This window comes from Neomonachus schauinslandi, chromosome 16 (assembly GCF_002201575.2).
Source record: "Neomonachus schauinslandi chromosome 16, ASM220157v2, whole genome shotgun sequence".
Taxonomy (NCBI): Eukaryota; Metazoa; Chordata; class Mammalia; order Carnivora; family Phocidae; genus Neomonachus; species Neomonachus schauinslandi.
The window spans coordinates 5,261,317-5,283,080 of record NC_058418.1 but is presented as its reverse complement, the minus strand read 5'-3'; the positions used below and the strand labels follow the sequence as shown (position 1 = coordinate 5,283,080).

At 41.8% G+C, this 21,764-nt stretch overlaps 1 protein-coding gene across 1 annotated transcript in view; it reads right to left on the bottom strand.

Annotated features, from left to right (window-relative positions):
* LOC110572730 (zinc finger protein 208-like) overlaps nt 1–15,837 on the bottom strand; it is a 90,993-nt gene extending 75,156 nt beyond the window's left edge. Inside the window, 4 exon segments of the mRNA XM_044911375.1 lie at nt 4,844–4,854; nt 12,623–13,553; nt 15,298–15,390; nt 15,687–15,837. Coding sequence (XP_044767310.1) covers nt 4,844–4,854; nt 12,623–13,553; nt 15,298–15,390; nt 15,687–15,837 — 1,186 coding nt within the window.
* Between the last annotated feature and the right edge of the window lie 5,927 nt (nt 15,838–21,764).

Below are 21,764 nucleotides of genomic sequence, written 5' to 3'. Positions count from 1 at the left end.
CATGTGAAATGTGTTAGCTTGTTAGAGAAAAGTGCCCATGGCTTTTTACTGGGGGTTCACGTAGGCACCCACTGCCTAGCGCATACCAAAATCCCAGAATCCTAGAGGAGACCAAATGTTTAGGGTAAACCATATTGTTTTTTTTTTTTTTTAAGATTTTATTTATTTATTTGACAGAGAGCACAGGCAGGGGGAGCGGGAAAGGGAGAAGCAGGCTCCCCGCTGAGCAGGGAGCCGGATGCAGGGTTCAATCCCAGGACACTGGGGTCATGCCCTGAGCAGAGGTGGACGCTTAACCAACTGAGCCACCCAGGCACCCCAACCATATTGTGTGAAAGGACAGTTATGAACAGTGAGCCATTCAATAGAGAATGATGAGAACCCTCTCCAAATCTAAGTTCCCAGATGTCAGGCAAGGGACAACCTTGTAAGCAGGCCTTTCTTAAGAGCTGTGTTGACTCTTCCGCAACAGCAAGTAACCAACAGTGTCTGCTACAATATATTTGTATGTTAGAAAAGTCCCGTGATCACCAAAATTGATGCTGAGGAAAACATTCCATAAAACTCCAATACCTATTTCAAATTTGAGCCCTTGGTGGGTTAGGAATTCATTACTTCCATAGCATGAAGAACAAAACGAAACACTACCTATGAATTTTTTTAATACACACATACACTACTATTCTCATCTCTTTCTAAAACACACACAAAAAAAGTGTATTGTTTGAATGCATATACATCTAGGAAAAGCATGAAAATATGTATGATATAAAACAAGACAGCAGTTATTATGGGGAGGAAAAAAGGCTGCTCCCCCCACTGCTTCAGGTCAGTCCCAAATCCAGGTTGTTACCTGCACTTCTGACCAATTGGCTATAAATCACGTTTCAAAGACCTCCTCGGCTTCAAATAATTTGCTCAAGTGGCTCACAGAAGTCAGAGAAACATTTTACTTACAAGATTACCAGCTTATTATAAGATGATGTAACTCAGGAACAGCCAAACAGAAGAGATGCAGAGGGTGTGGGGAAAGGGCAAGTAGCTTTCATGCTGCTCTCCAGGTTTGCCACTCTCCCAGCACCTGCACTTGTTTTCCAGCCCGGAAGCTCTCTGTTCCCTGGCCTTTGGGGGTTTTATGGAGGCTTTGTTACACAGCCATGATTAACTCATTGGCCATTGGTGGTTGATTCTACCTCCAGATGGCGCCCCTCCACGGAGGTTATGCGGATGGACTAAAAGTCCAACCCTCTAATCGCAGGGTTGGTTCCCCTGACAATCAGCCCCCACCCACAGGTGCTTTCCAAAAGTCTCCTCATTAAGAGCAAGAATCCAGGTTAAAAGGCCAGATTCATTCCGTCCCAAAATCCAAACACTTGTCACTGGGCCAATATTATTTGGAGATGGGCGGGGCCAGGAAGAAGGATAAATAACTGATAGAGCAAATGTGGTAAAATGTTAATGGCACAATCTAGGTGGTGGGTATATGTTCACAGTAAAATTCATTCAACTTTGCTGTGTGTTGGAATTTTTCATAATGAAATGTTGTTTTCATAATTTCGTAATAAAATTTTGAGTTGGAAAAAGCTATTAGTAATAACAAAGATTCGTTGAAGTAACCAAAACAAAATAATGTTTAATAATATTCTTATTTATTTTAAAAAGATTTTATTTTATTTTTTTAATAACCTCTCCACCCAGTGTGGGTCTCAAACTTACAATCTCAAGATCAAAAGTTGCATGCTCTATGACAGAGCCAGCTGGGCACCTCTAATAATATTTTTAAGTTGTTTTACCAGCTAAAGAAAATTAGGAGAAAAGAAAAATTAGAGATGAAAGGTTAGGAAAAAAGACGCTATTTACAATTGCAACAAAGGCAGAAAAAACCCCAGGAAGACGATGAGTCAGGGAAATACACCACTGGGTAAATGCCAAATCCTAAAAGTAGTAACTAAACATTTCAAATATTCCAAAGCCATCCAAATAGATGCAAGTACTTAATCAGATTCTAGTCACAATGTCACTCCTTCTCTTACCTGTTTGTGTTTTAGTGTAGCCATTAGAAAAATTCTTAATAAGAGAATTTGTTTTATGGAAATGTTTAGAATATGAAATTAATTTAAAAAAGCAAATTATCCCAATGTTTCCAGAGTTTATCTGAATTATGAAAATTAAGCAGAGAAAATAAAAGACAAAAACTGAAATATACTAACATTTGAATAAGAATTATCTTTGGGAAATAGAATTAGGAAGCTAGAAATGTTGTTTTACTGGTGTCACAATCTGGAAGCAAATATCCAAGTAAACTTGCAGTGAGAAGGAAAGTCAGAAAACTTACCAGTTTAGATTTGCTTAATCCTTGATCTCCCTAAAATTCTTATCTGTGGGGACGAAAGGAGAAGGTGATGTGGGGGCCTAAGGAGACTTGCACACTAGTCCTTGGAGAGGAACTGGACTGAAGGCGGGGGGAAGGTAGCGGTCATCAGGTGTCTCACTGCCGGCTCCTCCATCACTGCGCCCCGCGTTCAGTGCAGACAACGCTTTCACCGACAAATGCCCACTTCCCTCCAGTTCTCAATCACTGAGCGCCCCAGGCACGGTGACCCGCACGGACCTCAAACTCTGACCTCACGAGTCTCAGTCCTTGATCTCCATACAGCTGGAATGCCTGACCACCACAGCCCCGCACCCTGGCAGCAAAGGCATCCCAGCCTCAGAGCCGCGGACGCCCACCGAGCCTCTCCCCTCCTTAACCTCTTCGGTTCCCGCGACCCCGCTGCGATCTCCAGCTATCACACCTCACCTCTGCGAGCTCGTCGGTTCCCGGCCGCACGCCCAGCTCCTGGGAACCCGCTACGGTGGCCGCGGGGCCGGGAACGACCCCACCTCCGGCGTCTCCTCAGGCCGGGGCATCCGCGCCGCGGCTCCCTGGGCGCTCCCGCGGTGAGCGCCGGCCGCTCGGGCCCCGGCCGTCTTCGCGCGGCTCACCGCGGGGCTCGAGGCCGTGCACCTGCTTGTTGCCGCCGGGTCGCTTCAGCCCCTGCGCCGCCGCGCTGGGAAGTTAGAGACAACGCTGCGCAAACTGCACGGACGCACGAGAAACTGTCGGAAACGAGCGGCCCTGAGCGCGGCCGGGTTGGCGAGTGTCAGGGGTCCGTAGGGCGGGGAACAAGCGCCGGGAAAGAGGCGATGGGAGCGTCTTATCGGCTGGGATCTAAGTGGGCATCCCAGCCAGTGAGATTGGGCGTGGAGGGTGTGCGTGAGGGTCACAATATAAATTCACAGCCAAGGCCACCTCTTGTTCCAGGCCTGTTTGGAAAACACCAAGTGTTGAAATTTGAAAGTGTGGACTATGAAGTAAGTGGATACAAAAGCAGCTGTGATGCTGTCGTAGCTTAAGCAATGCGGTGCGGATGGTTTTCGAAGGAATCACATGCACGCATTCCTGATGGCAGAGTCATCAGGTCTTAGCGCCGCTGCTCGCAACTAATGTTACTGGAAGAGGATTCTGGAGCGTGCTGTTTTGTCACTTTGGAGCTCTCTGCGCCCGCCTTACCTTTTCTCTGCTCTCTAGTCCAGGCTGCCCCACCTGCAGGGATAGTGAGCTAGGACAGAGACAAATCAAGTATAGTCACAAGCTTTTAAAACAATATAAATCGGCCAACTATAACTTTATGGATTATCCATTCCAATAGGAGTTGCTGTGAATTTTTTTTTGGAAAGATAAAATACTATCTGAGAATTGGTTCATCCACAAATTGGTCAGTTTCCAATTCAAAATGTATCTTGGGGCGCCTAGGTGGCTCAGTGGGTTAAGTGACTTGTTTTCGGCTCAGGTCATGATCTGGGGGTCCTGGGATAGAGGTGTATGTGAGGCTCCGGCTCAGCTGGGAGTCCGCTTCAGGAGTCTTTCTCTGCTACTACCCTTCCCCCTACTCACACGTGTACTCTCCTCTCTCTCAAATAAATATATTTTTTAAATATTTTATTTATTTATTTGACAGAGAGACACAGCGAGAGAGGGAACACAAACAGAGGGAGTGGGAGAGGGAGAAGCAGGCTTCCCGCGGAGCAGGGAGCCCGATGTGGGGTTCGATCCCAGGACCCTGGGATCATGACCTGAGCCAAAGGCAGACGCCCAACGACTGAGCCACCCAGGCGCCCCGAATAAATCTTTTTAAAAAATATAGTATCTTTCGGGGCGCCTGGCTGACTCACTGCATAGAGTGTGTGACTCTTGATCTGGGGGTCCTGAGTTTGAGCCCCTGGTTGAGTGTAGAGATTAAATTTTTTTTTTTAAAGTATCTTTTGGGGATGCCTGGGTGGCTCAGTCGGTTAAGCGTGTGCCTTTGGCTCCTGTCTTGATCCCAGTGTCCTGGGATCGAGTCCTGCATCGGTCTCCTTGCTCAGTGGGAAGCCTGCTCTCCTGTCTGCCGCTCCCCCTGCTTGTGCTCTATCTCTGACAAATAAATAAATAAAATATTTTTAAAAAATGTATCTTTTCAGGGCGCCTGGGTGGCTCAGTTGGTTAAGCGACTGCCTTCGGCTCAGGTCGTGATCCTGGAGTCACGGGATCGAGTCCCACATCGGGCTCCCTGCTCAGCACGGAGTCTGCTTCTCCCTCTGACCCTCCTCCCTCTCATGCTCTCTGTCTCTCATTCTCTCTCTCGCAAATAAATAAAATCTTAAAAAAAAAATTTAAAATGTATCTTTTCATGTTAATTGGCTATTCAGAGTTGACTCTTCTGTGAATATTTGCCCACTGATTTTTATTCTTGTCATTTTCTTATTGATTTGTAAGAGTTCTTTATATAATCTTAAGTTTTCATCGTTTTTTAAGTATTACAAATATATTCTGTCAATGTGCAGCTTGTTTTTACTGTTTTTGATGTATATTATATGAAATCTCATTTTAATGTAATGTAGATGAAATTTAATGATCTTTCTCATAGTTTCTACCTATTCCCGTTCTTTTTCTTTTTCTTTTCTTTCTCTTTCTTTCTTTCTTTCTTTCTTTCTTTCTTTCTTCCTTCCTTCCTTCCTTCTCTTCTTTCTCTCTCTTTCTTTTTAGGGGGGTGCAGTGAAGGGCTGAGGGAGAGGGAGAGAGAGAATCTTAAGCAGGCTCCACTCCACTGTTCAGCATGGAGCCCAACATGGGGCTCTATCTCAGGACCCTGAGATCATGACCTGAGCTGAAATCAAGAGTCCCACACCTAACACACTCAGCCAACTAGGCACCCCACTACCTAGTCTTTTTATTTTTTTTTTTAAGATTTTTATTTATTTATTTGAGAGAGAGAGTGAGAGAGAGAAAGAGCACAAGAGGGGGGAGCAGGAGAGGGAGAAGCAGACTCCCTGCTGAGCGGGGAGCCCGATGCAGGACTTGATCCCGGGACTCCAGGATCATGACCTGAGCCGAAGGCAGTCGCTTAACCAACTGAGCCACCCAGGCGCCCTACCTAGTCTTTTTAAAGAAATCCTTACCCACATTAAGCTCATAAAAACATTCTCTTGTATTTTCTTCTAAAACTTTTCGAGTTTTGCTGTTCATATTTAGGGTTCCAGGGGTCAGAAAACTGCACCCTATGGGCAAAATCCAGCCCACAGCCTGTTTGGCTTTGACCTTAAGATTGGTTTTTAAATTTTTAAAGGGTTGGGACGCCTGGGTGGCTCAGGCATTAAGTGTCTGCCTTCCACTCAGGTCATGATCCTAGGGTCCTGGGATTGAGCCCCACATTGGGCTCCTTGCTCAGCGGGGAGCCTGCTTCTCCCTCTGCTTGTGCGCGCTCTCTCTCTGGCAAATAAATAAATAATAAAATTTTTTTTTTTTTTAGATTTTATTTATTTATTTGAGAGAGAGAGAATGAGAGAGAGCACATGAGAGGGGGGAGGGTCAGAGGGAGAAGCAGACTCCCCGCCGAGCAGGGAGCCCGATGCAGGACTTGATCCAGGGACTCCAGGATCATGACCCGAGCCGAAGGCAGTCGCTTAACCAACTGAGCCACCCAGGCGCCCTAAAATATTTTTTTAAATAAAATTTTTAAAGGGTTAAATAAATAGAGATTGTATGTGGCCTGCAAAGCCTGAAATACTGTCTGGCCCTTTTTCAATCAAATAAGTTCGCTTTTAGTCTAAGACATAAAGCATTGATTTGTGTAGGGTGTCACTTAGACACCTAAATTTATTTACTTTTTCTATAGGATAACCGATTATCCTAGCAGTCTTTTAAAAATAACTGCCATAGGGGCGCCTCGCTGACTCAGTCAGTAGAGCTTGAGACTCTTGATTTCAGGGTTGTAAGTTCCAGCCCCACATTGGGTGTGGAGATCACTTAAAATAAAAACCTTAAAAAATAACACAAAAATAACTGCCATAAAGAGTTTGGCTAGCCTTTGTTCCAGGTTCCTAAGAAAGAAGTAACCTCTAAACCTTTAGAATTTCCTGAGTGATAGGAGTGTCTTTGTCATACATGAAGGGCCCTCAAACCACAAGATAATTTCTGCTAATGAGATGACTCAGGATAGGAGCTTGCCAGCTAGAAAAATCAACCATGTGATTAGAAGATTGAGGCCTTGAGCCATATGATATCAGTCTCACCTCCGGGAGTGGAGGAGGCTGGAGATTGAATTCAACCTGAAATCAATCATGTCTGTGTGATAAAACCTGAATAAAATCTCTGGATAGGAAGCTCAGGTGAAATTCCCTGGTTGGCAATACTCTTTTGAGTATGTCATTTCTCAGTGCTGGGTGGGTAACACATCTCGGAGGATGATGGAAGATTTAGGTTTAACCCTCACAGGCTTTTTCCTGTGTGTCTCTTTTTTTGGTGGTTCTAATTTGTATCCTTACGCTACAATAAAACTGGAATAAGAGATGGGGCACCTGGGTGGCTCAGTTGGTTAAGCGTCTGCCTTCAGCTCAGGTCATAATCCCAGCGTCCTGGGATCGAGCCCCTCGTCGGGCTCCCTGCTCCTGCTTCTGCCTCTCCCTCTGTGTCTGCTCCTCCCCCTCACTCATGCTCACTTGCTCTTGTGCGTGTGTGCTCTCTCTCAAAATAAATAAATAAAATCTTTTTTAAAAACTGGAATAAGAATAAGACTTTTGGTGAGTTCTGTGAGTCTTATCTGAGGGTGGATATGGGAACTCCTAAATTTGTAGCCAGTTGGTCAAAAGTGAGTGGCCCTGGCAACCTCTGAACTTGTAACTGATAGCTGAATTGAGGACAGTACCTTTAACCTTGATTTTGGCTAACTCTGAATAATACCTCTTTTTGCACTGACTTGTAATGTCATCTCAGATATCCATATCCAATATCCGTATGTATAGATCAATTTCTGAGCTCACTTTTACAATTTGTAATATGTCTCTATCCCTGTACTTGATACTGCAGTATATTAATTACTATTGATTTATAGTAAATCTTGTTTGTTATCAAGTAGAGCAAAACCCCCATCATATTTCTTTGTTAGAATTGCTTGGGGCGCCTGGGTGGCTCAGTTGGTTAAGCGACTGCCTTCGGCTCAGGTCATGATCCTGGAGCCCTGGGATCGAGTGCCGCATCGGGCTCCCTGCTCAGCAGGGAGTCTGCTTCTCCCTCTGACCCTCCCCCCTCTCATGCTCTCTCTCTCTCAAATAAATAAATAAAATCTTTTAAAAAAATTAAAAAAAAAAGAATTGCTTGAAATATTTTTGGCAATTTGTCTCCTATGAGAATTTTAGGACTGGCTTGTCAGGATTATAGAAACCCTGTTGAGATGCTTTTCAGTTACACAATAGATAATAATACTTAAGGTCCTTGCATATCATATTAAGAAGATTGGACTTTTTTTTTAAGGCCATAGAGTTACAAATGAATTTATTAACAGGATTTCCAGACTGAGTAAACATCTGTTACATTAGGTTATGTTATAATAAAACCAACCCTAAAATATCTGTGGCTTAAAACAACAAAGACATACTTCTCACTCATATTCCATGTGTGGGTCATCTAGGACTTGTGCTGCACATCATCGATGTCATTACTCACAACCCAGGAATATGACTCCTACCTGGAATATTACTGTACAAGGAGAGAAGGACCCAGAACATAGAAGAGTACACACTGGCTCCTAAGGCTTCTACCGATAAGTGACAATCACTTCCCCTTTCACTTCATCAACCAAAGCAGATCATATGGTGATATGTAACTTCAAAAAACATGGAGAAATACAGTTCTTCCATGTATCCCAAAGGAGAAAGATCCATGAACATCCAACGTTAATGACTATCATAGCCCTTTACAAGGACTGAACTAACGGGAGTATGAAAAATGAAAATGACAGCAAGAATGGAGATACAGGGGCGCCTGGGTGGCTTAGTCGGTTGGGCATCTGCCTTAGGCTGAGGTCATGATCCCAGAGTCCCGGAATCGAGCCCATGTTGGGCTCCCTGCTCAGAGGGGACTCTGCTTCTCCCTCTCCCTCTGCCCCTGCCCCTGCTCCTTCGCTCTCTCTCAAAAATCAATCAATCAATCAATCTTAAAAAAAAGAATGGAGATACAATTGTGCATATGACTGCAGGTCATATAAACTTTATAGCATTTAAATCAGAAGGTCTGATAGATACTGGAAATGTGTAGTTATACTGACAAAACCAGGGAACTCATGACTAAATTGCTGGATTACAGGACAAGTCAGTGATTTGGCAGTATTTTGCAACATCTTCTAAACCCATGTACATTGGGGTAGACTCACACAGGTGAGCCAACCCATGTACATTGGGGTAAGTCTCACACAAGTGAGCCAACCTGGATTTTCAGCTTAAGGGATAGAAGGTTAGTCAGTAATATCAAATGTATACCTTTGCCTTCTGTCTTATGGCAGTTTTTACAGCTCTCTGGGACCATGTGTTCCTTGCTTTCATTTTTCATTAAAGAACTTGAGTCTTGGGGCATCTGGGTGTTCAGTTGAACGACCAGCTCTTGGTTTCGGCTCAGGTCGTTATTTTGTGGGTTGAGATCAAGCCCGCATTGGGCTCCAAGCTCTGTGGGGAGTCTACTTGAAGATTCTCTCCCTCTTCCCCTCCCCTCTAAAATGAATAAATCAATCCTTAAAAAAATACTTGAATCTTATAAAAAAACAAAATTCTTAAAACCTGTGTACCCACTATCCAGCATCACTACATGCCTTCTGCTCATCAAGTTATTTTTGTGATTGAGAGATTATGAAGTAAACCAGTGATCCTTGGGCTTATATAATCTGATGCTCATTGTAGGACAAGTCTTGATGTCAAAATACCAGAAGCACCTGAATCCACTCAATAACAAGAGTCCACAAGACTATCAACAGATAAGCCCTCTACACATATTTCTTCAACATGCCAGATCTCCTGAAAGCCCACTGTGAATTTTAGGGTTGTTACCTGTTATTATAGGATGGGGAAGTGAACTTGGAGGGGCCTGTACCATGTAGTGAGAAGAAATCATGAAAAACTTAATTCTTTTTAACATGGTCTTGACATGTTTTTCCACCAGCTCCATAATGCTGATAGCACAAGGTGAAATGAGAGAGATTCCATAACCAAAGTAGTCTTTTCTCACTGTTATACTTTCCTTGCACCAGAGGCAAGCCATGGCTCATAAGGAGGGAAGTGATGGGGTCAGCAATACGATCACCAGCTATCAGTCTCACATCATAGTGAAAAAGAATTGAGTCACAAATAACATTACCAGTGAGTTTGTCAGTAAGAGGTAGTTTATGTCACCTTCAATTTCACAAGATCATGTAGATACTTCAAATATATTAATGAAACTTTAGGTTTAGAATTAAAATTTAACCTGGAGAGAGTAGGTTTTACTAACCCTTGTTATCTGATAGCAGTTACTCCCTGCAAATAGGGTTTGGCTGACAGTGGGCAAGGATGAGGAAAGATGAGTCACATATTTCCCACCTTTGTAGTGGGGAGGTTCTTCCTCTATGGAGATGTCTTTTATTTTTTTTAAAGATTGTATTTTTAAGTAATCTCCACACCCAACATGGGGCTCAAACTTATAACCCCAAGATTGAGTTGCATGCTCCACTGGCTGGGCTCAAACTTATAACCCCAAGATTGAGTTGCATGCTCCACTGACTGAGCCAATCAGGTGCCCCAAGGAGATCCCTTTTACTATTTTGAACATGGCAAGGGAAAGGTGGGAAGTACTTAACCCCTATAGGTACAGTGACTTTCTTGTTGGAAAGTGGTTTGGGGTGGGAGTTCGTGAGGGACAAGGTGTGTGAAAACTCCTGATTCACTAAAATGCTTTCCCTGCTCATAGGTAAGAATGTTTGTCTTCAAAAGAGCAGTGCTCTCATCAACTTCCCAGGCTTTACATTCAGGACAATGGAGAGTTTCCAGTCATTCTTGAACGAATCCTTTGGAAATGCAGACAGTAAAACAGTAGTATTTATTTTGCTAACCATTATATCATATTGTAGATGACATTTCACCATCATCCCTCACACCCCCAAGACTTGCAAAACTCCCATGTGTAAGACTATTGGTTCCTGGGTTTGGGATAGAAAGTCTGTCAATGTCCCTGGGATTAATCTTAGCCCTTCTTGTTTTTTTGTTTTTCCCTCTCATGCTATATTGTACTGCTTAATGTGGGGGTATACCAGCTAATCCACATTGCTTATTGAAAACATGGAGATGGATGATTTACCCCTCTTTACAAAGTTTTGGCTATGTGACTAGTGAGTATAAAAGACCCGTGAGTAATCTTGGGCCTTGATTTCCGTGAAACTGAGATACTTCACATATATGTTGGTGGCTTGTGATTTGGAGACAAATGGTGTTCTGTGACTGAAAAAGGTCCCTGGAATCTGTACCTGCCTGTTGCAGAACACCTTGTAGCTTTTGTCTTTATTGGAGTCTCATGTTAGTATAAGTCTGGAGTCGTGTTGAGTACATTCAACCACCTTAAACTGGGTACCTGCTATAGTTGCAATTTCTCCATTTTAATGTAAACCAATGTGCTTGAAAAGGAAACCTGCTTTTGTAAAATTAAAACCAAGCTCATTGTATCTTAGGGTTTAATCCCCACTTAAGAAAAATAATTTATGAGACTTTCCAGCTACATTCTAGAGAGGGATTCATAAAAACACCTCTGAAGTTTCACTATGCTTTTTGAAAGGGAAGCATACCTTGTACAGTAACTGTGAACAATCAATAGAGATAACTCACTACCTTCGGACCAGCCAATACCTTGTACAGTATAAGGGAAATAGAAGCCTACTTCATTTGACTACAGGAACAAGTTACATTGTCCAATCAAGCAGTACCAGGACCAAAGCTAGTATTTAATTTCTGTCTTCTGATATCAAGGATGATCTCTCAAACTAGAATTCAAAAGGGTATAAAACTCATTATCTTCAAACCCTATCTATCTGATCGGTTTAGAAGAAATAAAATTCTTTATTACAGATACTTCTACTGCATTTCATCTAACCCAAGATACCTTTGATTGTGTGATGTACCATTATTTTCTGTACTAAGTTCTCCATTTAAATCTGTCAAGTCATCAACTGTATGCTGCATTCTAACTTCATTGTTAATTATGTGTGTGGGGGGGAAATTTTACCATGGAATCGATGAAAAAACATTTTACTCAAGGAACATTCAAAATCTTCCAGGCCCATTTACGAATACCAGGAAATGGGTGGCAGGGGAGGAGATATTCAGTATTTTATTAAGATTTCTTACTAAAATAATGAACCATGTAGTTCAATTACAACTTATGAAGCACTGTAATGATATAAAGATTCAATGCAGATTATTCTTTTTTTTTTAAGATTTTATTTATTTATTTATTTGACAGAGAGAGAGACAGTGAGAGAGGGAACAAAGGCAGGCAGAGTGGAAGAGGGAGAAGCAGGCTTCCCACTGAGCAGGGAGCCCAATGAGGGGCTCAATCCCAGGACCCTGGGATCATGACCTGAGCCAAAGGCAGACGCTTAACGACTGAGCCACCCAGGTGCCCCTCAATGCAGATTATTCTACTGGCAAGTTTTGTGTACATTGTAGTATGTGTACTAGGGAGTGACAACTGCTATGCTAACACATGCAATTCCCAATTATGAACAATCATTTTAATAAAAATAGATGTAAAACACATATTCTCACATAGTTCCGATATATTTGCTTTGTTTTCTGAAAAGTGTATTTATTTACATACTTAAAATGTTCCATAATGCTGCTTATTATGTCACAATTACAGGAAATCACATCCCTCATAAAATGATACCCATAAAAGATGATACCTCAGATTCATTCAAGTATAGAATTTTTTCATCAGTGTCAATTCTCTGATACCAGTGTAGCTGGATTTCATGCCAACAATATCCTCACAATCAATACAGACACACACAGATGTTCCCTCCTATTCGTTCTCTCTGGCTACATTCAATTGACATGTATGGAGGAAGGTATTTCCTCCTGTCTGGCATTCTACGCAGTACCATTCTCTTATAAGCAATGAGGTGTGAGTCTGGGGGAAAAAAAAATGTGTCCACATCCGTAGTCTTAAGGTTTCACTCCTATGTAAACTCTAGTGTAATCAGCTATTCACTTTCAATGACAACTTCTGAATATTTACTTCATTCATGATTTCTCTCCTCTATGAGTTTTCTGATGTAAAATGAGGCTGAATTTGTGGGAGAAAGTTTTCCAACACTCACTGCATCCATAAGGTTTCTCTCCTGTGTGAGTTCTTTGATGTATAATAAGATGTGACTTCTGGACGAAAGATTTCTGACATTCACTGCATTCATGGGGTTTCTCTCCTGTATGTGTCTTCTGATGCAAAACGAGGCTAAATTTGATAGGAAAAGTTTTCCCACATTCATTGCATCCATAGGGTTTCTCTCCTGTATGGATTCTCTGATGAATAATAAGGCTAAACTTGTGAGAGAACGTTTTCCCACACTGGAGGCATTCATAAGGTTTCTCTCCCGAGTGAATTCTCTGATGAATAAGGAGATAGGACTTCCGGCTGAAGGCTTTGTGGCATTCACTGCATTCATAAGGTTTCTCTCCGGTGTGAGACCTCTGATGAATAGTGAGGTGTGACTTTTGGGTGAAAGCTTTCTGACACTGATTGCATTCATAAGGTTTCTCACCCGTATGTGTTCTTTGGTGAAGGATGAGACTAAACCTGATGGAGAAGGTTTTTCCACATTCACTGCACCCATAGGGTTTCTCTCCTGTATGAGTTCTCCAGTGAGTATTGAGGAGTGACTTTACACTAAAGTCTTTTCCACATTCGCTGCAATGATAGGGTTTCTCTCCTGTGTGGGTTCTCTGATGTCTAATGAGCTCAGATCTCTGGATGAAGGCTTTTCCACATTCACTGCATCCATAAGGTTTTTCCCCTGTATGAGTTTTTTGATGTAAAATGAGGCTAAACTTAAGGGGGAATGTTTTCCCACATTTATCACAGCCATAGGGTTTCTCTCCCGTGTGAGATCTCTGATGAATAATGAGCTGTGACTTGTTGCTGAAGCTTTTCTCACACTCACCACATCTGTAGGGCTTCTCTCCTGTATGAGTTCTTTGATGTGAAGTGAGTTGTGACTTATCGCCGAAGCTTTTCTGACATATACGACATTCAAACCGTTTCTCTCCTGTGTGAGCTCTCTGGTGTTTATTAAGGCATGACTTATCAGTAAAAGCTTTCCCACATTTATTGCATCCATGAGGTTTCACTCCTGTATGGGTTCTCTGGTGTAAAATGAGACGGGATTTCCAGCTGAAGGCTTTCTCACACCTACTGCAACCACAGGGTTTCTCTCCGGTGTGTGTTTGCTGATGCTTAATGAGGTCTGACTTCTGGGGAAAGGCTCTCTTGCAGTCACTGCAGTTACGCTGTTTCTCTCCTGTTTGAGTTTTCCGATGTTTTATAAGCTGTGACTTATGGCTGGAAGCCTTTAAATGTTCATTATATTCATTGTATTTTTCGCCAGTATGAATTTTCTCACGTTTAGTATAAAGAAATAATTCATCATATCCATTAAATTCAACTTTGTTTCTTGCATAGCTTTTATTCTGAATAAGGTACTCTACATTAGGTTTCAAATGTTTCCCAAGTATGTCAAATGTATGGGATCTTTGTGCTAAAGGGACATCAAAGTTTAGGCTTAGAGATAATATTTTTCTAAATGCATTATTTTTGTGGTGACTCTCCATAGTTTCAAGGTTGCCTTGATTTTCTTGGTGCCTGTCTGTATGACAATCAACTTGCCAGGTGTCTTCTAGAAAGGAGACCAATGAGCCACAATGACCATGAAATAGAAAGAATGGAATTCCATAGCAAAGGCCAAGCAGAAAAGAAGAAATGAGACTGGGTATACAGTGAAAGTCTGAGACATTTGTAAGTGGAAGGAGGGGGAAAAAAAATGGAATAAACTACAAAATGTAGAGACAAGGGACAATTTATGAATGCTGAGTATATTAGAAAAGAAGGCTATAACCATGCAATAAGGGGATGGAGATGAGAAGGCAGGTAAACTGAGGATGCCAGGTAGAAAGATTAGGAGAACAAGTTCCAAGATGAACTAGAGTGGGATCTGATCCAAATACGTAAGAGGAGGAAATGTATTCTTTTATTTTTATTTTTTTGAAAACTTTTTTTTTTTAAGTAGGCTCCATGCTCAACATGGGGCTTGAACTCACAACCCTGAACACACTCTACCAAATGAGCCAGCCAGGCACCCCCAGAAATGTATTCTTTTAAAAACCAAGCAAAAGAATCCTAATATGGAGAGATTAAAATGTGCAGTCAAGGGGCACCTGGGTGGCTCTCGGTTAAGCATCCAACTCTTGATCTCAACTCAGGTCTTGATCTCAGGGTTGTGAATTCAAGCCCTGTGTTGGGTTCCACCCTGGGCATGGAGCCTACTTAAAAAAAAAAAAGTGGAGTCAGTATTGATGTATGTGGGAACTTATGTCCCCCGTGCTGTCACATTCAGAGCTTAAAAACTTCAAGATTTCGGGCGCCTGGGTGGCTCAGTTGGTTAAGCGACTGCCTTCGGCTCAGGTCATGATCCTGGAGTCCCTGGATCGAGTCCCGCATCGGGCTCCCTGCTCGACAGGGAGTCTGCTTCTGCCTCTGACCCTCCCCCCTCTCATGCTCTCTCTCTATCTCATTCTCTCCCTCAAATAAATAAATAAAATCTTTAAAAAAAAAAAAAACTTCAAGATTTCTCCAAACAATAGGTGCCTCCCTGTTTCTGACCAAATAGGAATTTACTTCCACTTATGCCACAGGGTTGGTTTTTCACTCACCTGGATGAATCTGACTCTGGATTTCTTCCTCTGTTATCCATGGTGTTCCATGTTCCAACTGGTAGAATGCATCTGCTTTGGTAACTTGATACCCTACTCAAGGAAAGTTATAGCGGATCCATGGACACAAATACTTTGGCTACAAGGCCTCTGAAAAATGGGGAAGGTTATATTGAAAGGCCTGAACAACTTGGATCTTAGCCAAATAAAGGCCTTTTACTTTGGGAGTGAAAGAAAAGCACTCTGTTAGAGGCCAGAAGGTACTAAAATCTATGATGTATGAAACTCAAGTTCAAAAAAGTAAGGTACTTGTAAGGCTCCACACATTTCATCACTGAGAAAGGAAAGGAAATTGATTGCCTACATTACCCTGGGAAAGCTCTGCTTACCCACTGATACTAGGCTGCTATAATTTTCCAACATCACATCTTGATACAGGTTCTTCTGAACGGGGTCCAGTAGCTGCCACTCCTCCCACGTGAAAACCACAGCCACATCCTTGAATGACAGTGACCCCTGAAATAGAACATTCCTATTCATTTCTAAAGGGATTATCGTTGGTTAATACTACGATGATAAGTATAATATAGTACTTTTTCTTATGGTAAGTTATTTGACTGCTTTCTGTATAACTAGCGTTGCATTATACTTTGTAGGAAAAACTAATTTTTTATTTAGAATATCCTGTCTTTGTGCTTCCAATCATTCATTGAAGTATATGTTCGCTCTTCCACAAAAGAGAAATAGGACATCCTGAAATCCTTTAATCTAGGGACCATCTACAATCTATGTGAAAGCTCCTATAGTCAGACACTGCACTAGATACTCCTTTTTATATAAGACTCTCTCCTACCCTGAAGGAGCATACTAGCTTGCAGAGAGAGGAATGTAAGTGCACGAGAGTACAATACATTTACATAGGGCAAGAAAGAAATATATACCATGTGGGCACCAATGGGGAGGAGAAAAATTACAAAGGTTGAACTTCAGAGAGGGGAGGAGAGAGGTGAATGGAATTCAAGAAAGAAGTAACATGAATGACAGCACAATGAAAAACCATGAGCATTTAAAACACTGCAAATACATTTCTTCCTAAGTTGTGAAATCAAATGACTGAATTTAGAGCAGGTAGAGCACACTATAAGCCCTCAAAACATTTTTCACTTATTATTTTTGTTACTTAAATGTTGATAGGTATAGACTTCCAAGGTACTGGGTTAAGTGCATTTAGTAAGTTACAGAAAAGTACATAAACTGTAACCTAAATTATGACAATGGATATTAGGTTCTGTGTGGTAAAGGGTTGACTCAACAGGCCTGGGTTGCCCAAGCCCTGCACATTCCAAGGAAAGGCCGGTCTTCAGGAGAACCAGCCCTTGACTTGGTCCTGGGAGATAAGCTCTGAACCACTGTAATATCCAGCCCGCTACAGGTGTTTTCCCATTCCTGAGGCCTAGGCTATGCTCTATCAGTTTGAATTTTGAGGGGCTGGAGACTGAGTAGCTGAGGTCAGTCATGTATGCTGAATGCCTGTGTTGACTGACTTCCAATAAATCCTAGATACCTAGGGGCACGTGAACTTCCCTGGATGGCAACACTTCCCACCTGTTGTTACATATCATTGCTGGAAGAATTAAATGCTATTTAAGCCACTCCACTGGCGAGGACAACTGGGAGCTGGTGCCTAGTCTCTCCTGGACTCTACTCTGTGTCTTTTGCCTCTATTGATTTTAGCCTGTCTGTTTTCACTATAATAATTCATAGCAATAAGAGCTTTTTTTGAGTCCTTTTGAGTTCTTTTAGAGAATCATTGAACCTGAGGGTGGGCCAAGGACCCCCAACTCAAATATATACAAATTCATAGTTACATATGTAAATGCTAACAGGGGAAGTCAAAAGAATACACCTATGTTTTTTATATAGTTTATCTTGAGGATGGTGAAAAGGATTAATGGGGAACTTAAGTGTTTAGCTCTAGAAACTTCTGTACTATTTGAAACTTTGACACTGAGAATATTTTAAGCTTTACTAATTAATTGGATTTTTAACATTTTTTATTTTTTAATTTTTTTGGAATATTTTTAAAATAGAAGAAATGGATTGTGAACTGAGATTATGAAGGACACATTTTAAAACTTCGCTAATAGATATAACTTGGAAATGTTTGCTAATTAATATAATTGGGGTTCCTCAACCTCAACCCTACTGACATTTTGGGCTGGATAACTTTTTGCGGTGGAGGCCTGTGCTGTGTGTTGTAGGATGTTTAGCAGCATCCCTGGCCTCTATTTACTAGATCCTATTAGCAGTTATGATAATAAAAAATGTCTCTGGGGCACCTGGGTGGCTCAGATGGTTGGGCGTCTGCCTTCGGCTCAGGTCATGATCCCAGGGTCCTGGGATCGAGTCCCGCATCGGGTTCTCTGCTCCTTGGGAGCCTGCTTCTCCCTCTGCCTCTCTCTCTCTCTGTCTCCCATGAATAAATAAATAAAATCTTAAAAAAATAAATAAAATAAAATAAAAAATGTCTCTGGAGATTGTCAAATGTCCCTTGGGCAGACAAAATCATCCCAAATTGAGAACCATTGATTTAAAGAAAAAACTAAATTTTGAGGGCTGTTTGTGGAAGACCAAATAATGGTCTTAGAATCCATCCATTTTTCTTGATAATCTAGATGTTATCCCTGGATAAAGTCAGACCTCCAGGAGCCTATGGACTTGAGCTACACTGTTTTGAAACCCTGAAGCACTCTGATCTTTGAGTTTGGCTTTGATATAACACCACTGGCTTTTCTGAGGATGGCTGAGAAATAACCACAGGGAACATACCACTTTATTGGTGGTTTGCTATAGAGGGAACTGAGCACTAAACAATCTCACTAATGACCTATCAAAGACATTTCTTCCTACTTCCGTGACAGGAACCATCTACTTTTCTAGAGGAGCTTTCTCCTTAAGGCAAATCGCCAATGATTTTTTACTGCTGGCCATGTGGGAGATTGTATTTCCCAAGGATCACCACAATAGTGTGTCCCATTCCAAACCTTCTGCAATGTGACTTTGTCACTCTCCCATCAAGAGGTAGAGCCTGTTCCCCTCCCCTTGAATCTAGTTTGTCTTAGGGACTTCCTTGTAACAAAGACAATGCAGCAGAAGTGATGATGCATAACTTCTGAAGCTAAGGCAGAAAAGGCCATGCAGTTTCAGTCCGGTTCTCTTAGAATCTAGCATCATGCTGTGAGAAGCCCAAGCCACAAAGGGAGGCCATGCATAAATACTCCAGTCAAGAGCCTCAGCTGTCTAGTTTTTGAGTCATGTCATCCTGGAAAACAGATATAGGAATGAAAAAGCCTTCAGATGATTCCAGTCCCCAACCTTTGAGTCTTCCCAGCTGAGGTTTCAGACATCACAGTGTGGAGACAAACTGTGCAATAAAGGATTAACACAGCAATCTGGGTTGTCCACACCCTGCACATGCCAAAAAAAGGTTTGGTGCTTACCTGTTCATACACAGGAAGCAACCTCTAAGTCCTAGAAATATCTTTACCTGAGAGCCTTGGGCTACACCAGATAACTCATACCATCAATGTTGTTTATGGTGGGAGATTTGGGTACCATGGCAGCTTAACTTCTGAAAGGGCTGGACACTAAAGTCAGCCATTCGTGTAGTCAGTGTTGCTTATGTGTCCAACCCAAATAAAAACCCTGGAAATGAAGGCTTGAGTGAGCTTCCCTGATTAGCAGTACTCAAAATGTGCTGTTACAAGTCATTGCTGGGAAAATCCAACACTGTCTACATGACTCCACTCAGAACAAGTGGAAGCTTCTGCCTGGTGTCTCCTGGTTCAGGCCTTATGTACCTTTTTGCTTTTGCTGTAATAAACTATAATTGTGAGCATAACAATGTTTCTGATTACTCTGAGTTCTAGCAAATCACTGAACCTGAGAGTGGTCTTGGGAACCTACAAACATGTAAGACACCACCATGGGCCCTGTCTTACTTCCTGACCCACTGAATCCATGAGAATGGATTAAAAATAAATGCATACCACCAGGTTTCAGGGTGACTTGATATGCAGCAATGGATAAGTGGGATGGGGAATACTAAAGACAAGTTTGTAGCTCGATTTTATAAACTGTTTAGAACTTTCTGGGTTATAATCTATGTTCTAACTTTTTTTAAAAAAATTTTTTTTTTTTTTTTTAAAGATTTTATTTATTTATTTGAGAGAGAGAGAGTGAGAGACAGAGAGCATGAGAGGGGGGAGGGTCAGAGGGAGAAGCAGACTCCCTACCGAGCAGGGAGCCAGATGCGGGACTCGATCCCGGGACTCCAGGATCATGACCTGAGCCGAAGGCAGTTGCTTAACCAACTGAGCCACCCAGGCGCCCCTATGTTCTAACTTAAAATAACTTGTATAATGGGGCACCTGGGTGGCTGAGTCAGTTGGGCGTCTGCCTTTGGCTTGGGTCATGGTCCTGGGGTCCTGGGATTGAGCCCCACGTCAGGCTCCCTGCTCAGTGGAGAGCCTGCTTCTCCCTCTCCTCCCCGCTTATGCTCTCTCTCGCTATCTCTATCTCTCTCAAATAAATAAATAAAATCTTTAAAGAATAATAATAATAATTTGTATAAACATACGATTTACATATTCTCGTAGCAACCTGGCTGTGAAGTTGATCCTTTGTTTAACTTTTTCCCAAATTCTGACATTTATCTCTTCATGCTGTATCTGGTATAGAGTAGTTCTCATAAATATAAATAAACATATTCTTTTAATACATGTATTATTAAGCCTCCTCAAATCCACAGGAAGGCCTAATGGAAAATAAATATATAAATAAACTCACTTGGGACTTGGACATTTTCTGGAGCCCTTATATACCATCAGAAAATCTAGTATCTGCTCTGTTGTTGATTCTGGGCTCTATTCTGAAGCTCTAGTTCAAGGTCTCTGGTCAAGGATGCAGTGTTGATCTTCGTATCTTCACTTCCTTCCCTCATAGGAACTATTTTATCCCAGGAAGCCAGGACCTGGGGATTACAGAAATTGTAAGTGTGAGTCTAACAGATTTCTCTGAGTTGTTTGAGTCCTTATTTGTATGTGTATATGTATTTTAGATACACACAAATATATATATCTAAAATATATGTTTTCTTTAGGTGGTAGGTTAATATGATAGTCTAAAGAAAGAAAGTGGGGCGCCTGGGTGGCTCAGTCGTTAAATGTCTGCCTTCGGCTCAGGTCATGATCCCAGGGTCCTGGGATCGAGACCCGCATCGGGCTCCCTGCTCTGCGGGGAGCCTGCTTCTCCCTCTCCGACTCCCCCTGCTTGTGTTCCCTTTCTCGCTGTGTCTCTCTCTGTCAAATAAATAAAATCTTAAAAAAAAAAAAAAAAGAAAGAAAATAATATGTATTACCTGATGACTTATTTTTCAATAAACATAATTATTTTATAATAAAGAAATACAAACAAACCTGTCATCATTAAATTACGTAATTTTACCAAAACTACTCAAAACTAAAGCTGCACTTAGAGAAAGACCATTACTAAGAAATAGGGGGGGGGAAAGTCCAGTGAGAAATTTTTAAAAACCTAAAAAATCCAGAGAAACAGGTATAAATACTGGTATACTGCTGCTAACCTGTCTTGGGTACCTACTGTGTGATCTTTAACTGTATGAGTAGTTAGCACAGTTTATTTTTTGTTTTTGTTTAACAAATGGAAAAGAGTCTCAGAGAGGTTGAGAAACTTGCTCAAGTTCACATAGTAAAGTGGCAGAATATGGATAAAAACCTTAGGTCTGCCCAAATTCAAAGTCCATATTCTTTCTTCTGAGTTAAACTTACCTGCAGGTGTTCTAACTGCTTACCTGGAAAAACCTACAAGAATCAATTAGTAATTACATTAGAAATAAGAGTTCAGTAAAGAAAGGAAAGAGAAGATTAAAAAAAAAAATAGCTGCTTTTATATGTACCAGAAAATAAAAAATAAAATAACCATTGGAGACCCTCAAAGATAAGAAACGAAGCTCCCCCAAGCACTAAACTACCCAGAAGCCACCCCATTCACTGACCACCCCCAAAGATCACTCAATCACTGATCCCTCCCCCCAAGTACATCCCAAACACCGACTTAAGCAAAGGACATCAAAAGCACTAAACTAGGGGCACCTGGGTGGCTCAGTCGGGTTAAGTGTCTGCCTTTGGCTGGAGTCATGATCCCTGGGTCCTGGGATCGAGCCCCAAGTTGGGCTCTCCGCTCAGCCGAGGAACCTGCTTCTACGTCTCCGTGTGTGTGTGTGTGTGATCTCTCTCACTTCCGCTCTCAAATAAATAATAAAATCTTAAAAAAAAAAAAAAGCACTAAACTATCTACCAAAGATGTCTCAATCACTGAACCCCCACCCTCCCAACACCATGAATATTCCCACCTTGGACACTGGCATTAGTAAACCCTCCAAGGAC